Source organism: Orcinus orca, chromosome 15 (genome assembly GCF_937001465.1).
Source record: "Orcinus orca chromosome 15, mOrcOrc1.1, whole genome shotgun sequence".
Classification (NCBI taxonomy): domain Eukaryota; kingdom Metazoa; phylum Chordata; class Mammalia; order Artiodactyla; family Delphinidae; genus Orcinus; species Orcinus orca.
This window is the reverse complement of record NC_064573.1, coordinates 86554689-86576155: the sequence shown is the minus strand read 5'-3', so window position 1 is coordinate 86576155 and position 21467 is coordinate 86554689. Positions and strand designations below refer to the sequence as shown.

The 21467-nt window shown below is 46.5% G+C and overlaps 1 protein-coding gene across 2 annotated transcripts in view; it reads left to right on the top strand.

The window, feature by feature from the left end:
* The window catches only part of TMEM132D (transmembrane protein 132D), a 638604-nt gene that overhangs the window by 535933 nt on the left and 81204 nt on the right, over positions 1-21467 (top strand). For both annotated transcript variants that reach the window (XM_004276640.4, XM_049697911.1), the window contains one exon: positions 14034-14174. In XM_004276640.4, coding sequence (XP_004276688.1) covers positions 14034-14174 — 141 coding nt within the window. The remainder of the gene's footprint in view (positions 1-14033; positions 14175-21467) is intronic.

Sequence of the window (21467 nt, the reverse complement as noted above, 5' to 3'; positions counted from 1 at the left end):
TCTTGGTGAGAGGTATGTCTGCTTAAAACGAAAAAGATAGCTAATAGAGGGACCAGAACAGGAACCTAATCAAATGGACAGGGACAGGAGAGACTGCGAAGGGACGGAGAAGATTTCATCCATCATCCCAGAAAATCAGTAGATAGTACTTGAACCTACTATGTCAAGAAACTGTAATAGGGCATGTTATTTAGATGTATGGAAAAAAGTCTTCATAACGTAGTAGGAGAGTTGAAAGTGGTTACCTGAGAACAAAAATGGGTGGGATGGCTTTTCGTGATATTTTATGATAAACCTTTTATCACAAATGCAATATTTTAACAACCAGGTTGTGTAACCTTGATAAAATTTTAAAATTCACACAAAAATGTAAACGTGGGCTTCCCTGGTGGCGCAGTGGTTGAGAGTCCGCCTGCCGATGCAGGGGACACGGGTTCGTGCCCCAGTCCGGGAGGATCCCACATGCTGCACAGCGGCTGGGCCCGTGAGCCATGGCCGCTGAGCCTGCGCGTCCGGAGCCTGTGCTCCGCAATGGGAGAGGGCCACAGCAGTGAGAGGCCCGCGTACCGGAAAAAAAAAAAAAAAAAAGTAAACGCACCGTGCATTGGGTTTGTGGTTCAGTGGCATCCAAAAAACAGCCTAACTGGTGAAAGGCATGAGCAGACCGCCAGCCTCCTTGCGGCTCCGCGGTGTGACATTGCCCTGCTTCCCCATGAGAGGGAGAATAGTTTAATTTTACCCCGTATGGCTGTTGAAATAATTCTCCATACCACACGACAGCCGTTAAACCCAAGGGCTGATGTACCTTAAAAAAACAGAGTGGTTTATAAATTTGTTTGCAATGCAGGTGCCAAATTGACTGATGCTTTCACTTGTTTAGAGAAGCACAGAGAGTATTGATCGTGATGTACCGTTATCGCTAATGAGATGGAGTATTTGCACGGTCATCTAATGGCTCTTCTGTTTAATGTGGTAGGAATTGGCATGTTTGGTATTCATTAGGGGATAACAGAGCTTGGCCAAACAAGCAAGAGACAAAGACAGGGTGATGAGTCACTATTCTATTTATTAGGTTATTGATCTTTGTTGGGAAGTGAATTGAAAAGATTTAAGAAATTAACCGCAGTGAGGGAATCACATTGAGGAAGAGCTTGGCTACAGAGATGTTAGGTCCCCCACTGACTTAGGCTGGGTCCGCCCCAGCTCATTTCAGCAGGAATCAGGCCGGTCAACCAGGAGATGAAGGGCCAGTCGCCTAGCAGTGTTGAGTTTTCACACCTGAGCCGTCTCCTTTGGCTGGGGGCACAGTCCAGAACTCAATGGATACATACTTGTTGAAACTGGAGTTGGGAAATGTGTATTAGGGTGGATTTGGTTATATTACGGTAACAAGTAGCTCTGCCGTCTCATTGCCGTAAGACAAGGAAAGCATTTTTATTACTCCTGCTTTGTGTCCCACATGGGGCAGCAGGAAGCTCTTCTCCGTACACTGACTTGGGTCTAACAGGCTCTACCATCTTGGAGCTGAACCACCTGGAATGTGCAGCCTCTTCAGTCAGGGTAGGTGATGAGAAAGAATGGATAAGAATGGATAATTGTGCCTGAAAGCGTTACTGCCTCAACCCAGAGGTAACAAACAACATTGACCCTAACATTTTAGTGACTGTAAGTGTTTACGTGGCCCTACCTAACAGCAAGGGTGGAAAATACAGAGGCGCAAATGGCATATTTGCTGAGCCTTCCTTTCTCTGGTGTCAGCTGGAATTCACTGCATGGCGTACCCACCGACATCTAGACTGATTGACCAGGCATCTCTTCTGATCGATGGGTACCCATGCCATACTGGTGTTTTAGGGTTTCCCCTCACCTGTATTTTAAATGTCACATTTGAATATGATCTATTTTGTCAAGAAGGGGAAAAATCATTTTTAGACCTGATCTGGGCATCCGTCTTTAAGTCAGCAGTGTATTTATTTTAGTATGAAACCTAAATTCTCGCTTCTTATATCCCTTTGATGCTCGATGTCCTAGAATGCAGTCTGCTGTGGACAAGGAATCATAAGGTATTATTTGTTGTGTCACTGGAGTTGGCATCAAAATCAGAGGGGTGCATAGTGCCAATATGATAAAATGTTAATTTAAGGGAATTAGCAGACAACAGAATATGCCTTCTTGTGTTTTAACATCAGGAAAATACCAGCACATGTAGTGTTGATATATGTAGTGGAAAACTATCGTGCGTAGCTGCCCCAGAGGCACGTACCTCTTGGCATTCGTAGAGCTCCCCACAGTATAAATCTCGTCTTCTCTAGGTAACTTCCAGAAGCCTACTTTATGCAGCCCTCCTGGGAGAGAGCAAAGTGTCTGTGAGGGTTCAGGCTTGCGAGTTACTTTCTGCCAGTTAGAGGCACCTGTGATGCCTTGTTTCCAACGCTGGGGCAAGGAAGTGTGTGGGCATCCACATGGCTGCCTGAGATCTGGGGAGAGGTAATGAGATTCTAGAACAATCTGGCTGATTTGTCAGCTTCCTAATCATGGCAGAGGCGGCAAGTCCATGGCTCCAGGCCTTGATCTTGGGACGTGGGCTGGAGACCGTTCCTTCAAGTCCATCAACAGTGCAGGGCTCTGCCCACACTCGACAAATCCCTTTCAGCTGAAATGAGCTGCGGTGGATTCTGTTGTCTGCAACTGAGATCCTTGACTGACAAGTGTTTCTCGGAACTGCACATTAGTTCCAAGATATTTTGAAGAATGGGTAAATATGGTAAGAAATCGAGTACCAATTTTTTATTTTTTTAATTTTTATTTATTTGTTTATGGCTGTGTTGGGTCTTTGTTGCTGCTCGTGGGCTTTCTCTAGTTGTGGCGAGCGGGTGCGTGGGCTTCTCATTGCGGTGGCTTCTCTTGTTGCAGAGCATGGGCTCTAGGCGTGCGGGCTTCAGTAGTTGTGGCGCATAAGCTCAGTACTTGTGGCTCGCGGGCTCAGTAGTTGTGGCTCGCAGGCTCTAGAGCACAGGATCAGTAGTTGTGGCGCACGGGCTTCGTTGCTCCGCGGCATGTGGCATCTTCCCGGACCAGGGCCCGAACCCATATCCCCTGCATTGGCAGGCGGATTCTTAACCTCTGTGCCACCAGGGAAGCCCGAGTACCTATTTTTTTTTTTAAAAAACAAATCTATTAGCAATACAGGAAGTTGCAGAAGTGTCAGGAAAAGAATACGAATGTTGCAAATTGCAGGCAGATCTCAGCTGTGCTCCCAAAGGCACAAGGTCAGCTCCCCAGATGGTACCATTGCTCTCAGTGCAGGTCCTTGATTCAGGGTGTGTGAATTCTTCATCTCCTGACGACCCGTAGGGATGCCACCGTGTTTGTGTCTTTGCTTCAGTGGAGCATTTGATCTGGTCTTATTCAGTGATAAGTTATTTTAGTCTATCCAAGGATGATAAGCAGGAAAGCAAAGAAGCTTGAGTTCTGAAACCTGCTGTTTAAATTAGTGTGAGTTCTGCCCACATATTTCCGTGCAAGCGGGAATGTCCAGGTGTGTTTCTTTTTTTAAAAAATTAAGTAAAATACTCATCCCAGAGTTTATCCTGGGAAATTTCTTACCCGACATGGGAGCAACTTTCTAACACCTGGGGCCATTTCTGGAGCTGCTGTCGCTGGTGCCCTGTCACGTGCCCTCAGCCCTCCTCTGGGCAGTTCCCTGACCTGGTCCCAGCTTGAGTTGTTCAGACAACTTCCCACAGGTGGGTCCAGGGCTTTTCTTATATCCTGGGAGCCTGTGCCCAAGTGTGGAGGATACACCCCTGGGGACGAGTGCTTCCAGCCTGTGCACACCCTACTGTTGGCTTTCCCTCCTTCCCTGCCTCCCATGCTTCACTCCTCACTCCCACCCCCTGCAAATAAATAACTCAATCCAGAGCCTTGTCTCAGGCTCTGCTTTGGGGGAAAACTCAAACTAATGCAGTATCCAGTTTGCAGATTGGCTAACAAATTGATAATCATTAAAGAAATAAAAAGTCTGCCTCTCAATAAGAATTAGAAGGAAACCCTATAAAACAATGTGCTTTCATCTAAAGTCTCCTGGTTGCCTTTATCAAGTAGGATTCTTTGTAAGCAAAAGAAAATGATTCTGTTTTTTGTTTGTTTGTTTGTTTTAACCACGTCTGAGGTATGACTGACATGTAAAAAGCTGTACGTTTTAGAGTATACAACTTGATGAGTTTGGGGATAAGTATATACAGTAAGTCCTCTACATACGAACCTTCAAGTTGCTAACTTTCAAAGACGTGAACGTCCGTCCACATGTCCAATCACATAAGTTAGTTCACGTGTCTGGCGTACATTGTCACGTGCGTGTATCCTCTACGAGTGTTTGTGCTTTCGTGAGAAACAAGAGAAAGAAGAAGTAACTGAAGAACCGAAGAGATTCACGACGCAGGAAGTGGCAGGGGCTTTTCTTTATCTGAGGAGGCACTGTTAGATTTTGAGACACAGGACCCGAACGTAGAACGGTACACGAAGGTTGCAGCTGCCGTTCAGAATGCAATCCAGTGCTACCGTGTCATCTACAACAAGAAAAAAAGAGCTACTACTCAGACATCACTGGATCGTTTTTTCAAGAGGGTGGATAGACTTGAATCCAGCAAGGAACCAGCACCTGAGCCATCAGCGTCAGGGGTGAGTGCAATTGCAGCTCGCCCTCCGTCTGCTATTGCTGACGATACTTCAGCTCTACCATCTCCCACCCCCCTCCCTCCTCCAGTCAGTAACTCTTCCTGCCTGTTCACTCAATGCCAGCCCCTGTGTGCCAGCTGTTGTACGGCACTACTGTACTTTTCAAGGGACTGCGATGTAAGATTTAAAATGTTCTCCTTATTTTTTGTGTTGTTTCTTTTTATGTATTAGTTGCATGAAAAGTATTATAAACCTATTACAGTACAGTACTATATAGCCGATTGTGTTAGGTGGGTACCTAGGCTAACTTTGTTGGACTTAGGAACAAAATGGGCTTACGAACGCGCTCTCAGAATGGAACTCGTTCGTATGTAGGGGACTTACTGTACCTGTGAAAACAGCACCACTACCAAGGCCATGGACATATCCATCACCTCCCAAAGTTTCTTCCCTCCCCTATTATTATTATTATTATTATTATTACTAGTGTGTGTGGTGAGAACACTTAACATAAGTTCTACCCTCTAAAAAGGAATTTATCAAATGAATCCAGGCTCTCTCAGAGAGTAGATAAAAATAGTTAAAAAGGCAGGAACCAGTACCTTAGTGGAAATACAGATAAGAGGACAAATGACAGACTTTTCCAGGTGCCGCCAGTGGGACGAAGGAAATAGAAACATCCTTGGCCCTTGCCTCACTCTCCTTGAATGAAGTTCAAATCCAGGGTAGGAGGACCTGACTGTCATAGCTTCAGAGAGGTTTGCCGACTTCTGTGGCCAGGGGCAGAGGGTTATGGTGATTTTCAGTCCTAAAAAGAAGGGGGATGGTTTCCCCAAAGGAAAACTGAAGTCCTGTTAGGCAGAAGGACTTGGGGCAGGTGAAAACAAAAGCTGTCCATCCCAGGAACTCTTTATTTTCCTTTAAAAATATTATAAGGAAATTTACTTTGATATTTCACTCAAATCTTGTTTGTTGGAGAGCTTACACCCTCTTCTTCTGTCCTTATAAGTCCCCAGAGGAAATGCTATCTTTGTGCAAATCTAAGTAAAAGCAAGCTGAGTGTGCCAGTTAACTTTTATTGCCAACTCCTCATAACGCCCATCTTTCAAATTTCTCTCTCACTGAGTTAAAAGATGTGAAACGCCCTGCTTGGAGGTGAAGGGATGGGGCTGCGTGCCGCTTTGATCAGACAAGGCTCCAACTTTCCCAGACGGAGACGTGCAGCCAAGCTTCGCACATCGTAGCCGAAGGCGGTGCTTCCATTTGTGCTCCGTTCTGTTTGTTTAATGGGACATTTGTCCTTCTCGCCGCTCCTCCAATGGGGTGCCCACGGCTTCATCTATGATGCTTTCGCTCAGAGAGGAAGCAGTGGATGCGGCTGACACCGCATTTGTTCTGTTCCAACCGTGTTTGTCCAGTTGAACAAACGTGGGATCGTCTCAAAACCACATGTTAAAATGATCTCCAAAAGCCACAGTAATGTTGAAGGTCCAAACATGGTTTTCTTCTCATTAAGGGACAATAGGCAATTTACCTTGCTTATTTCAGCCTAAGACCTGTGAAAACTGATGAGGATTTCTTCCCTCCAGGGTGTCAGATAGGACTGTGATTATCTGTGAGTAGCAGGACACACAAACACAGAAGGATGAAATGAGCACGATTTTAGTCTTCTCTCCAGGTGTGTTCAGAGGATGCTGTCCCAGCTTAGTGCTGTGGGGCCTCCAGCATCCAGACTGCTTCTCCTCGGGGCTCAGTCATTGTGCTAGTTTCCTGGGGCTGCCCTAACAAAGTACCACAAATGCGGTGGCTTAAAACTACAGAAATGTACGTGGAAACAACCTAAATGTCCACCAACCGATGAATGGATAAAGATGATGTGGTGCATATATACAGTGGAATACTACTCAGCCATAAAAAAGAATGAAATAATGCCATTTGCAGCAACATGGATGGACCTAGAGATGATCATACTCAGTGAAGTAAGTCAGACAAAGACAAATATCATATGATATCACTTATAGGGGGAATCTAAAATATGATCCAAATGAACTTATGTACGAAACAGAAGCAGACTCACAGACATAGAGAACAGACTGGTGGTTGCCAAGGGGGCGGGGGCAGGGACCGGCTGGGGGTCTGGGGTTAGCAGACGTAAGATGTTCTATATAGGATGGATCAACAACAAGTCTTACTGTGTAGTACAGGGAACTATGTTCAATATCCTGTGATAAACCACCATGGAAAAGAAGATGAAAGGAATGTATGTATATGTATAACGGAATCACTTTGCTCTACAGCAGAAATTAACACAACATTGTAAATCAACTATGCTTCAATTAAAAAAAAAAACAAATTTATTCTCTCACAGTTCAGAAATCTCCAGATCAAAACTCCAGCTGTCAGCAGGACATGCTCCCTCTGCCAGCTCTTGGGAAGGACGCTTCCTACCTCTTCCAGCTTCTGGTGAGGCCAGCATCTTTGATGCCCCTCGGCTGGTGGCTGCATCCCTCCTGTCTCCACCTCCATCTTCACAGGACCATCTTCCCTGAGCTTCTGACTGTGTTTTCTCTTCCTATGGGGAACACCAGTCATTGGATTATCAAACCCAACATGACCTCATTTTAACTAATTATATGTGCAATGACTCTATGTTCAAATCAGGTCATATTCTGAGGTTCCAAGCGGACAGGAATTCTGGGGGACATTACTCCTTTGCAGTCATCGTGCACCTTTGGGTCCAGTAAGTCCATTCTGAGGCCCATTCTGAGAGCGGGTTCATAGGTCCAATTTCTTCTCAAGTCCAACCAAGTTAGCCTAGGTATCCAGCTAACACAATCGGCTATATAGTGCTGTACTGTAATAGGTTTATACTTTTCACACAAATAATACATAAAAAACAAACACAAAAAAATAAAGAAAACATTTTTAATCTTACTATATAGTCCCTTGAAAAGTACAGTAGTGCCAGTACAACAGCTGGCATCCAGGGGCTGGCATCGAGTAAACAGGCAGGAAGAGTTACTGACTGGAGGAGGGAGAGGAGGTGGAAGATGGTAGAGCTGAAGTATCGTCAGCAATAGGAGACGGAGGGCGAGCTGCAATTGCACTCACGCCTGACGTTGATGGAATGCGCGTTTGCATCTTTGAAGGTTCGTATGTAAGGGACCTACTGTCTTTATCGAACACTTAGAACTTCCTAGACACCAGGCAGTGTTGTAAACACTCTGCAATTATAAACTCACCTAAACCTATGGGGCAAACGCGAGGGTGGGTACTGTTATCCTCATTTTATAGTTGAGAAAATGTAGGCACCAAGAGTTAAGTAAGTTGGATTCCCTGGTAGTCCAGTGGTTAAGACTCTGCACTTCCAATGCAGGGAGCGCGGGTTTGGGGAGCTAAGCCAAAAAGTCAAAAAAAATTATATTTAATAAAAAATTGTTTTAAAAATGGAGTTAAGTTGCCCAAGGTCACCCAGTGAATCGTGTCAAAGGTGGGATTTGAACCCAATGGTCCTATATGAGCTTCCTCACTGTTTTTTTTTTTTCTTTTTTTTTTTGCGGTACGCGGGCCTCTCACTGCCGTGGCCTCTCCCGTTGCGGAGCACAGGCTCCGGACGCGCAGGCTCAGCGGCCATGGCTCACGGGTCCAGCCGCTCCGCGGCATGTGGGATCTTCCCGGACCGGGGCACGAACCCGTGTTCCCCACATCGGCAGGCGGACTCTCAAACACTGTGCCACCAGGGAGAGCTTCCACACTCTTAACCAACTGTACTACACTGAACCGTGTGGCTCTTAACAGAAAACTCCAACTTTGGGGGTACAAGAGACAGCGCCAGCTCCAGCATCATCTGTGCACCGTGGGAAGGAAGAAAGGGGTAGCACGAAACAACCTTCAGAGTCTTTTTTTTTTTTTTTAAACTTCCATGGAAGCTTCACCCAGTCACTGCCATTTATATGTCACAGACCAGAACTGTGTCACAGCTTAAGTACAGCCAGAGAAATGGAATAATTTTAGCTGGGCATTTTACAGCCGCAAACGAAATTGGCATTTTGGTAAGTAGGCAGGAAGGCAGAATGCACACTGGGTGAGTTACAAACTGTCTCTAACACACAGATCCACCTCTCGATGTGTGGTTTTTTTTTGCGGTACGCGGGCCTCTCACCCTTGCAGCCTCTCCCGTTGCGGAGCAGCGGCTCCGGACGCGCAGGCTCAGCGCCCATGGCTCACGGGCCCAGCCGCTCCGCGGCATGTGGGATCTTCCAGGACCGGGGCACGAACCCGCGTCCCCTGCATCGACAGGCGGACTCTCAACCACTGCGCCACCAGGAAAGCCCCCTTGATGTGTTTTTTAAAAATTTTTGTTGAAATATAGTTGGTTTACAATGTTGTGTTAGTTTCAGGTGTACAGCAAAGTGATTCAGTCATACATATATATTCTTTTTTAGATTCTTTTCCCTTATAGATTATTACAAGATATCGCGTATAGTTCCCTGTGGTATACGGTAGGTCTTTGTTAGTTCTCTATTTTATATATAGTAGTGTGTCTCTGTTAATCCCAAACCCCTAATTTATCCATCTGTCCTGTTTTCCCCTTTGGTAACCGTAAGTTTGTTTTCTATGTCTGTGAGTCTGTTTCTGTTTTTGACATGATTTAGACTGTTTCCCGTCTCATGTAATGTTTTCCTGTACCCATTATCTTCTCCTCTGTTTTACAATTAATTTTCAAGAGTGCCTGTGAACAAATGACTGTGCTCGTACACGAAGAGAAAATTGGAATCCTAGAAGCAGGAGGAAATTTTTAAAAAACAAACAAACACTCTAATGTTGGTTCCAATCCGTTAGACCTCCATATGTCAAATTACTTCACACTTAAGTCACAGCAGACTGTCGGTGCTGTATGCATTTCCCTTACACCCTTCCAGACCAATTCCCAGTGTTACCGTCTGCCAGGAGCTTTCCTTGGGACTGTCGAAGCCTGTCTGCCTACACACACAGCAGGCTGGACGAATGTATAAATACCCCAGCTCCCTTGCCCCTCCGGGGAATTATTTTTAGGGGTGATTTCAGATAACGTCCCCGCAGGGAAATATATCATAATCCATTTCAACCTATTGAAATATATAAAATGCACGGTATATTTCGTAAAAGAGATCAACCCCTGCAGGACTAAGCTCCAGCCTCCACTGTGGTCGCTGGCAGGACACACACCCTCATTGGCTGCCTCTTGCTCCCTGTATCCTTTCCCCACTCCCTTCCTGAAGTTTCCTGAACCTCCCAAACAAGTGGCCCTTGAGTCCTCGCCCCAGCATCTATTCTAGGGGCTTTCCAAAACGAGATGCGGGTCATCATTTCTCCAGCAAAATGAGGACGGTTATTGTTTCCTTACAATAGATGATAATTAGTTAGATTCCAAGAAAAGGATGTGTGGCCTCACTCAGGAGGTTGTCCCTTTTTCTGGTGCCACAGTCAGCTTCTCTTCCCCCACCCACACTCCCTCCTATCCTCTGGTGACCCTAAAGTTCTGCAGCTGTGTTGTCAGATTCCCAGGAAGGACTTACTGGCAAGAACAGGATGTCCAGGTGGCAGAAGGCGAGCATGGAGCTATCAGTAAGGACTGAGACAGAGCTTTCTCAAGAGATGCTGCCTTTGTTTCCTAGGCGCAGGGGCTCTGGTAAGGTGAACTCACGGCAATAAGGCAGCTGAGTTCAAGGGTTTTATGGGATGACGTCTCAGCCCAAGCCAGGGCTCAGCAGGCACTATCACCACCACCCTCTTGTCTAGAGACTTTTGTGAGCCATCCACCCACCATTCACGTCCTAGAGAAAGCCAGTGATGCAGAAGAGAAGGTTCTTTTTTGTTTTCACCTTTATTTTATTTTTTGCACTACTCAAAACTTTATTAATGCAAGTGAAAGAAACAAACTTAACTCATTCAAACGAAACACAGCAACAACTTAAAAAAAAAGAAAGCAGTAGGGAATATATTGCTTTTTATAACCATGAAGTCCACGGATTATTGGGTGGATTTGATCTAGGTTTCTTTTTTTGTAATTTTTATTTTATATTGGAGTATAGTTGACTGACAATGTTGTGTTAGTTTCAGGTGTACAGCAAAGTGACTCAGTTATATATATCCTCTGTAAACATATATATATATATATATATATATCCTATTCATTTTCAAATTCTTTTCCCATTTAGGTTATTACCGAATATTGAGCAGAGTTAAGAGAAGGTTCTTAATATCAAAGAATTGCCCAGAGAAGTCAGGGGAATACCAAGCCTGAAATCTCAGTCCCTCATCCCCACCGAGATCCTGCAGGCAGAGCGATGCTTTCTGTTTAGAGGATAAGAAAACACCCCAGATGTGCGGGCTCACAGCTGCTCATTGGTTACCGCAGGGTCGTTTCTCATGATGCTGAGCTGACTGCAAATGCATTAAAGGCCTTTTGAGTTGGAGCAGACGTGCTCTTTACTTTTCCACCACTGATGTGCAAAATTGTTTTCTTTGATACTGGTGTCCTAATGCTGCTCCTCTAGTCTGTTTTTTCCCTGTGAAGTGGGCCACTTTGGGCCCGAGAGTTAAAATGCATTTTTTCCACTTCTTCCCAAAGTAAGAATAGTTCCTTTTGATCTATACCCTTTAGAGTAGAAAAATACGGCCGGCCTTTTTCCTTCCCAGAGGCAACAGAAAGTAGCACCGCATTCTGACTGGGCTCCTTTATTCTTTTACTATGTTTGTACCCAAAATAAAACAAAATCTGGCTGGGAACCCACAGGGGAGGAAAAAAAAAGGTGCATAAGCAATGGGACATTTGGAGGCCTATGCATATTCAGACAGTTTGAGACATGGTCTTTGAAATTCAGGAACGTTACAAACTGTAGTCTTGTCTTTCAGAATTAAAATAAAGGAACAAAATGTATATTTATATCCATATATGTGTATATATATATTATCATTTCCAAAGGCTAAACCAAATGAGCTAAGTATAAAATGAACCATGTCCTATAAAGGAAAAGTAAGATCTTATATAAGAAATGGAAAGTTGACATAAGGAAAACGGTTATGTAATTTTAAGATGATAAACTTCTACGCCTTCTTCTGGCGTGCGGCTAAACAGGCGTTTGTGATTTCACATGAAAACCAAATTAACCAGAATCTCTGCAAGCCTGTCTCTAAGAGATGCAGAACCTCCCTAAACAGCTCCTAAGGCCTGTCCAGATGTTCTCTTGTTGCTGTTCCAAGGCTAGGTCAGTCAAGTTCAGACTGACAGGAGAAACTCGGTGTGCATGGTGACACAGAACCTCTTAGAACACGATGGACATGTGATGAACGGGGGTTGAACTGAGAATGCCATGGGCTAGAACTTGGAAGTCTTGTTATACAGAGATTTCGGGTTACACAGGGACTTTGATTCTTTTTTTTCTTTTTTTTTTTGTGGTATGCGGGCCTCTCACTGTTGTGGCCTCTCCCGTTGCAGAGCACAGGCTCCGGACGCGCAGGTTCAGCGACCATGGCTCACGGGCCCAGCCGCTCCGCGGCATGTGGGATCTTCCCAGACCGGGGCACGAACCTGTGTCCCCCGCATCGGCAGGCAGACTCTCAACCACTGCGCCACCAGGGAAGCCCAGGGACTTTGATTTTCATGTGATTAGAAGTGACAATCCCTGCAGAGAAGAATGAGATTCCTAGGGCTCAATGTTCTCCATCTGAGAAATGGGCTCATATGATCTCCCAGGACTGTGCCAGTTCACAAGCCACAACAGTATAAGTAAGAGTAGCCAGAGAAGACATGGGCGCACTGAGTGCAGAGTAAGGATTATTGCTCAGTGTCCGGGAAAAGTCACCTGTGTACCCAGTGCCAAGCAGAAGGGACTCATGCAGACAAATAATCATATGATATCACTTACATGTGGAATCTAAAAAAATGATACAAATGAACTTCTTTCCAAAACAGAAATAGAATCACAGACATAGAAAACAAATTACGGCTACCAAAAGGGAAGGTGCAGGAGGGATAAATTAGAAGTTTGGGATTAACAGATACACACGACTATATATAAAAGAGATAAACAAGGACCTACTGTCTAGCACAGGGAACTCTAATATCTTGTAATAACCTATAATAGGAAAGAATCTGAAAAAGAATAAATATATGTATATATGTAAGTGAATCACTTTGCTGTACACCTGAAACCAACACAACATTGTAAATCAACTTCGATAAAAATTAAAATTAATAAAAGAAGGTACTCATGCAGAGGACTGAGATACAGCAAGGAGATGCTCATGCCGATGTGGATTCCAGTTCCTTCCCTGCTGGGCCCTTCTCCATGCCTTCCACGGGCTCTGGGCGAGGTTCTGGTGAGCAGAAAGCAGATGGAGCCCGCAGAGCTTACCTTCTAGAAGAGGGATGAAAGGATTGAACGACTATAAGTAACAGTAAAACGGCAGGTGTGTCGGGTGCCTGAAGGAGAGGCCCTGCCTTTCTTTCCTGGGCTCTGAGGGGCTGTCATGTCCTCGGCCTCTGCAAGCAAATAACAGGGGCAGGCGGGGGGTGTCCCAGAGGACACACGTGTGTTGAGCTGAGCTCTGGAGGGAGTGTTTAGTAGGGAAAACGCGTGCTTGGGTGTGTGTGGGGGGGTGCGTGTGTCACATTGGTGGGGCACTGGGAGTGTCACTGGGGCCATCACAGCATTCCGGACAAGCACAGAGGCCAGGACGTGAAAATTGGCAGTAAGTGAAAGAAGCCTGAGCGACAGCCTACAGAGTGAGGGTCTCTCACGGCCTCTGCCTGCCCCCTGCATCATTACTAACCTAGGCACCTTGCTCCTCTGGTCAACAGTTGACTGCTGACATTGGAATCATTTTGTGTGGATTTATACCAATTGGAATGGCAAACACATGGACTCAGGAGCTGAGCATCCTGGGTTCAAATCCCACCTTCACTACTTCCTAGCTGTGTGACCTTGGGCAAATGACAAAACCTCTCTGTGCCATCCACAACATGGAGCGAATACGAATGCGCGTTGGGATGCTGTGAGAATTCATAGGTCCATATTTATAAAGTGCTTAGGGCAGTTCCTGGTACATGGTGAGGTTTGTCGAGCACAATATTAGTGATACATTTGCTCCTTCGCCCCCACATGTGATACCCCTTCTCCATCATACTCTCCCTGCGCAAGTCTGGGTGATGGCGGAACGTTCTCTCCTGGCCGCCGTGACCCCTCGGCCGGTGCCCAGTGCCGGGCTTTTTGAGCCTGAGTAGGGGTGGGGCTCTTTGTAGGGAGGCTGGGGAAGGCGGTCTGCCTGCGTGCGTGCAGGGGTGTGACCGTAGCATGTGTTTGGTCTTCCAGGAGGCGGAGATCCTGAATACAGCCGTCCTCACTGGGAAGACGGTGGCCGTGCCGGTGAAGGTGGTCTCCGTGGAGGAGGACGGCGCCGTGACCGATCTCAAGTCTGTGGAGTGCCGCTCTTCCGATGAAGACGTCATTAAGGCAAGTCGACACCTCCCGGCCCCCGCAGAAATCCGCTGTCGTGTCGGCATCAGTGTTGGTTGACCCGCTGGGACCACGGGGCCCTTCGGGATGCCCCCCGATCCCGCTCTGGTTATCCTGCCGCCTCCATTCCCTGCCCAGGAATAGAACAGGATGAGAATTGGTCTGGGGAGGAGTCTCGGTCTGTGATGCTCTGACCTTCCGCGTTTCCAAGTGCTTGTGGCCTCTTCCCCACCTCCTGGGGAGGTTGCGAGGGTGAGGGACCAGCGTCCTAAGCGAGGTTCCGGGCCCCCGACCACCCGGCTGGGAAGGGGAGGGAAGCTAGATGGACACGTACGCAGCCACGCTCTGGGGTGATTTCAGCGCGCAAAGCGTTTGTGGAACGTCAGTGTGGGTATAAAGTATACAGTTACCCCCAGCTTTGATTCACAACCGGTCTCCGCTTCCCTGGCCGACCCGCAGAATTCTCCTTGACTTAGGGATGAGGTGACCAGCTCCCGCCGGGCCTCATGTGAGTGCCGCAGACTCTTTCCTTTCCTCTGGCTTCTCCTTTCTCCTTTTCCACTGAACGCAGAAGTGCTCTAAGGCAAAGGCCCTCTGGGGGCTGTGCCAGGCGGGGGACTGAGTTTGCTCTGCCAGGCAGCTTGTAGCACGATGCCAGTCGGCAGCGGAGAGGGGTTTGTCACGCTGCCACCACCCACTGTGGAGACGAAGGCATCCCGGCACCTCCTCTGATGCTGTGAGATGCCAGCAAACGCCCCAGGCTGGTGAGGGGTGCGGTCCGGGGAGGGGGACTCCCAGCCTTGTGGTCCCGGCACTAGGCACAGCCTTCCTGCCTGTTCTGCGCAGGGACCGCGGGACCTCTCTGCCCCCGTGAGAACCCCAGGGCGCGTTTCCACCCACGAGAGGGCCGCGGGCAAACGCAGCTTTGACTCGCCGCTAAGCGCTGGGTGCCGTCTCAGATGTTAGGACCACAAGTTAGAGGCACATCCCTGCCCTTAGTTGCTTGGAGAGAAGGCAGAGATGGGAGAAGACGACAGAGCCCTGTGGCACGTTACATGGCACGCCGCCGCCCACTTATTCCAGAAGCCCCTTCACATCAGTACATGGTACATCCATCCTTCGAGTGGCCCAGAGCAGCATCATGGCACACCCTGGACTTCCCGTTCTCTCTCTCTCCCACATCCAGTCCTTCAGCAAATCCTGCTGGCAGTGCTGTCTGAACACACCGAGGAGCCAGGAGCCAACCCTTCCCCAGGTGTCCTGCCACCACCCCACTCCAAGCCGCCGTAACCCTCCTGGGTCAAAGCGGAGACCTCCTCGTTGGTTTCCCAGGGGCCACCTTGGCCGCATGCAGCAGCCGGGATGACCCAAGTGCAAGCCTGGTGATGTCACTCCTCAGCTCAGAACCATCCCCTGGCTCCCTCCCATCTCAAAGGAAAAGTCAGAGTGTTTACGAGGACAGGGCAAGTACAGCCCAGCCGGCCACGCCTGCCTCAAGTCCGACCTCTTGCCAAGTTCCCTCTCGCTACCTCTGTTCCAGCCGCGAGACTTTGCTGTTCCTCTTACAGTTCAGAAACCCTTTCTCCCCCCCATCTGACAACTCTCTTCGCCTCGATGGCTGCCCAGCCCGCTCCCTCCTTTACCTTCCTGCCAAAGCCTTTCCTGCACAAAGTTCGTAAAATTTTCACACAGCCCTGCCTTTCTCCATCCCTGCTTCCCCTTTATCCATCATATTTATTCATATATGTCATCTATTTATAGTCTAGTCTATATAATTGTACATCATACATTTGTATGTCTTCAACTATATTATATATTCAAATTTTTCATTTTATTTATTGTCACACTGTCTCACCGGGATGTAAACTCCACGAGGGCAGTGCTACCTTGGTCCCCTTCATTCGCTGCTGTATCCCCGTCGCTTACCACAATGCCAGGCCTGTAGTAGGTACTCAACAGGTGTTTGTGGAATGAAGGAATCAACAGTGCAGTAATGAACAAGGAACGCTGAAGAGGAAATGTGTAACTGAATCATGAAAGCGTTCTCAGGGGAAATATTTCAATTAAGACCTGAAGGATGAGTATACATCCAGTCGGCTAGATTGAAAACAGACATGAAAGGACATGGCAGGCAGAGGAAACAGGGCGAAGGAAGGTGGTCAGAGGTGGTCTTGGTGCTGTGTGGCCGTATTACCTTGGCCCCCTGTGATTTCAGCTGTAACTGAAGTGGAAAGTTGTTGCACATGCTCTGACGGTGTCCCACCCTAGAGCCTGGTGAGCCTCTCAGCTTATCTGTCTCAGGGATGTTTCCAAAGCTGGGAGAGCTTTCTCAGTCTTCTGGGGAGCGAGCATCCCCAGGGGCAACCCTACCCCCGTAGAGCAGCTGCCGCCTCCGTCCTTCTGAACGCCTGTGCCTCCCACGCAGTTGCTCAGAAGCCCCCAGCAGGACTGAGCCCCCCGTGCTCCAGGGGCAACCAAATCAACAACACAGCTTTGGTTGTCGTTCCTCCTTCCTCTTCTTGTCTTCCTTACCTTCCTCCCATCTGCTGCCAGGAACCACTTTCCTGCCTACAGCTAATGGTCTCAGGCTCTGCTTTCAAGAGACTTCACACTGGGACTTCCCTGGTGGCGCAGTGGTTAAGAATCTGCCTGCCGATGCAGGGGACATGGGTTCGAGCCCTAGTCCGGGAAGATGCCACATGCCGCGGAGCAACTAAGCCCGTGTGCCACAACTACTGAGCGTGCGCTCTAGAGCCCGTGCTCCGCAACAAAAGAAGCCACCGCAATGAGAAGCCCGCGCACCGCAACGAAGAGTAGCCCCCGCTCGCCGCAACTAGAGAAAGCCTGCGCCCAGCAACGAAGACCCAATGCAGCCAAAAGTAAATTAATTAATTAATTAATTATTTTAAAAAAAGAGACTCCAAACTAAGATAGTGGACAGAGGCATGAGTGATCGTGGGATGTTTGGAAAACTACTGGAGCTCAGCATGGCTTGAATGTGGGAGGATGATTGTTCTTGATAATGATAAAAATAACTCCCTTCTCTGAAGCGTTTACTACGTGCCAGGAGCAGTGATGGTCTTGACTTCTAGAGACGGGCAGGATCCTCATTTGAAAAATAAGGAAACTGGGTCTCATTTCACTAGTCAAACATCACAACCTGATATGTGAAGACGTGTAGTTGGAGAGGGAGTCTAACTCAGATGCAGGGGACCCACGGAAGCCAGGTCCTGGGGTTTTAGTCCTGTAGATGTCAGATAATCACTGCAAGAGTCTAGGCAGAGGGGTGGTTTACTTAACTTTATTATTATTTCCTCACACAAGTATTTATTGAACCGCGATCGGGAAGTTCGGCCGAGAAGACCATTGACCAGCTTGCTCTGACCCATCCAAGCTCTTCCTGCTTTTTAAGGTCCTGTTGAAGATGTGCTTGTTCCATGAAGTCTTCTGTGATGCGTCTGCCCCACGTCGCTATTCCTTATCACTGAAACCATATGCCATTCCGTCTGGTTTATCATTTATTGAGGACCCTCTCCATCATGGCCCCAGGAAAGTGCTAAGGAAACTATGCAGGTGAACCTGCAGAAGAGAAAGATCTCAGAAACCACAAATACCCCTGGGGAGGTCTATTACTTAAACTTTTATCAGCTTCCGGTTTGCGACACTCTGCATGTCATTTTATATTCCGGAAAGTCTATTTGTCGGTTATTTATTATGAGCGGGGTATGTCATCCATTGTGCGTTTCTCCTCGGTTGTACAGCTTTTAGGAAGCACTGCTGATTCCTGTCATGGACGTGTATGCTTTGTCTCTCCAGCTTTCATCTACCCTTTTTCTGATAACAATAACCTGGTTTTCTCTAGAAAATTCCTCCACGTCTTTGCAGCAAATTTGTGCAAATTTTTTCTTTCTTTTTCAAAATTCTTTTTTTTAATTCTTTTATTTTTTTCTTCCAGTTTTATGAGGATATAATTGACATACAGCACTGTATAAGTTTAAGTGTGCAGCATAATGATTTGACTTACATCATGAAATGATTATCACAATAAGTTTAGTGAACATCCGTCGCTTCCTATAGTTACATAATTAAAGAAACAGAAAGAAGTGTTTTTTCTTGTGATGAGAACTCTTAGGATTCACTCTCTTAACTTTCATGTATAACACACGGCAGGGTTACTTCTGTCTATCATGTTGTACATTACATCCCTAGTACCTGGTTATCTTGTAACTAAGGGTTTGTACCTATGGTTGTCTTCATCCAATTCCCCCTCCCCTCCCCTCTCGCCTCTGGTAACCACAAATCTGATCTCTTTTGTCTGTTTGGTTGGTTGTGGAGTATAATTGACCTACAGCACTATGTTAGTTCCTGGTACACAGCCTAGTGATTTGATATGTCTGTGCATTTCAAAATGATCACCAAGATAAGTCTAGTTACGATCTGTCACCACACAGAGATATTATACATAGTTACTGACTGCATTCCCACAGTGTGTATTTCATACCCGTGGCTCATTTATTTTACAAATTTATTTATTTAATTTCTTTATTTTTGGCTGCGTTGGGTCTTCGTTGCTGTGTGCAGACTTTCTCTAATCGCAGCGAGCAGGGGCTGCTCTTTGTTGTGGTGCGCGGGCTTCTCATTGTGGTGGCTTCTTGTTGCAGAGCACGGGCTCTAGGCACACGGGCTTCAGTAGTTGTGGCACGCGGGCTCAGTAGTTGTGGCTCATAGACTTAGTTGCTCCGCGGCATGTGGGATCTTCCTGGACCAGGGATTGAACCCACGTGCCCTGCATTGGCAGGCAGATTCTTAAGCATTGCGCCACAGGGAGGTCCCTCATTTATTTTAAATCCATGCAATTTAAATGGTATGTCCATCCCAGCTTTCAGTGGCCATGTGACCTGTCGTGGCCAATCCAAGCTCTGCATCCCTCTGGACACTGTCATTGGCTTAGGGAGAGACCCAGTATCCAATCCCAGCCAATCAGATGCAATCCTGAGACTTTGGCTGGAACTCCTGCAAGAGAAGCATTTTATCTCCTTTTGTTCTTATTCCTTATCCCTGAGAGGATATGCTGGAGTTATTAGGGTCCATCTTGAGAAAAGAGCCTGCCAGGGAGTTAAAAACAACAGAGGAAGCCAGGACCACTGTGCAGAAAAGTCAGTTCCTTATGACACTGCTCAAACACTTGAATCCCACCACACCACTTCCTAAATAAGAGCGAATAGAGTCCTTTTGTGCAAAGCAATTTGTGTAAGTCTTATCATACCAGTCATCAAAGAAGTCTGCATTGATATTTGTGCCCTAAAGAGTTCCGAATGACTTGAGTCATCTTGGGAGTCATGAAATCACCGTCAGAAATGCAGAGACTCAAGGAAAGTAGAGAAGCTCCCTGTATTCAATTTCACATCCATCCACAGGACTCACCACCTGATGCACAACTTAAAAATCAAAATCCACAACCTCCACTGCTGTCACCATGCTGCTCGGTGAATCACAGGTGTTCAAAGAGAATCACTTGGTGTAGATAATGTGTTGGTGTCATTTAGAGGCCCTTGAGAAAGAAGCCAAGGGGTCCTTGGAGAAGCATCTCAACACCTGTTCAGAGGCTCCTGGGAAACCTCTGAGCAGCAGGTCTGTCTTTAAAGCCCATCTCCCCTGCCCCCCATCTTTTTATTTTTATTTGCTTTCTCTTCTTTCCCAGCCAGAGGCCCAGTAAGCTCCTGTATTCTCCTCCATCCATATCAAAACCTCCTCTCAGGAAATCACTGGAAGACTTATTCGCGCTGAATCGTAAATTATGTGAAGGCATGATACCTTACGCCTCCCAAGGATGCTGGGTTTTTAAGAAGGCAGTGGGTCCCTCATGCATGCATTTCAGATACTGATGAGACTATCCTTTGTGATTCTTAGGGGTTGGAAATAACAGGAAATCCCACCCACACTGACATAAGTTTATATAAAAAAAATAAGTGTGGTTGACGTAATTGAAAAGTTCATTCAGGGCTAGTGTTGGGGGGTTTTGTTCAGAACCTCAAGAGATACCATGAGAATATTCTCCTTGTCTCTCTCTCCCACCCCCTCACCTATAGCCACACTTTCTTCTGTATGAGTTTCATTCTCACAGAGGCTGACCCTTGTGGGAGCAAAATGGATGTCTCAGAACTGGCTCAAATCCAAGAGCAAAGAATATATGGTTTCTAGGCCAGTCCTATATAAATTCTGGGATATGCTCTGATGGGACCTCTTTAGAGGTCAAACAATACATTCATCATCCAAAAAGCCCCAATTTAAAAAATTTTTTCAAGAGTAATTTCACTAGAGGTGAAGGCACCTTTCTTTAGACCTTAACTCTTAGGTAAAGGTGTGACTGTGCTTGGGATGTGGTTATCCTCAGTTATTTATTTATGTGTGGACAGACTGCCAGGTTTGGAGACATTCTAGACTGGGTATTTGTCAAACTCATTTCTGTGTTCTTGGACTTAACTGAAGGCCTGGCACATAGCAGTTACTTAATAAATAAATGTTTGTGGAATAAATCAATGGTAGAATAAACCCAGATTTGTATTGAACATTAATAAACATCCAGCAAGGCACAAAGTATCAGATCATCCATTCCCTTCCCATGGTATTTTCTGTTACATTAATTTTTTTTGTAACACACATACTTTGTGAAATTTGGATTTCGGATGTATTGTTTGCTTGATGCCAGTAGGCATCATCTCTGTACACCTGGAGCCAGATGCTCATATCAGCCAAAGGATTCCTGATGGGCACCTCCTGGTGGCAGAAGCCCAAATTGCAGGGACAGCAACTTCCAGGATTCTAACATGCCTATAATGGTGAGCCTGGCTAATTCCCCTCCGTTTCTATGATGGAAATTATTTCTTTGACTTATAATTCTGTGACTACAAGGACATTGTTATATGAAGAAGGAAAACATGTTGACAACAGGTGCATTAAGGCATGAGATATGAGTCATAAGCCCTTTTAAATCCTCTGACTCAGTGCTCAGGCATTTGAAGACTGCATCATGTACAGGATGCATGTCATTGGCACAAAGCCATTGCACTGTTCTTTTGAAACCTAACAAAAGAATGGTAGTGTTTTGCATGATGAGTTAGGAGTCAAACCTCCATTGGTGGTAAAATGAGGCACACAGCTACCAGCTCGCACATCACATTTAAAATGTATCTGAATGTACAACACACCTGCTGTGATTCATACCCCAACTTACATCAGAAATTCTCATTAATGAAGATAGCAGTAATAATTAGTACTAACCCAGCAGCA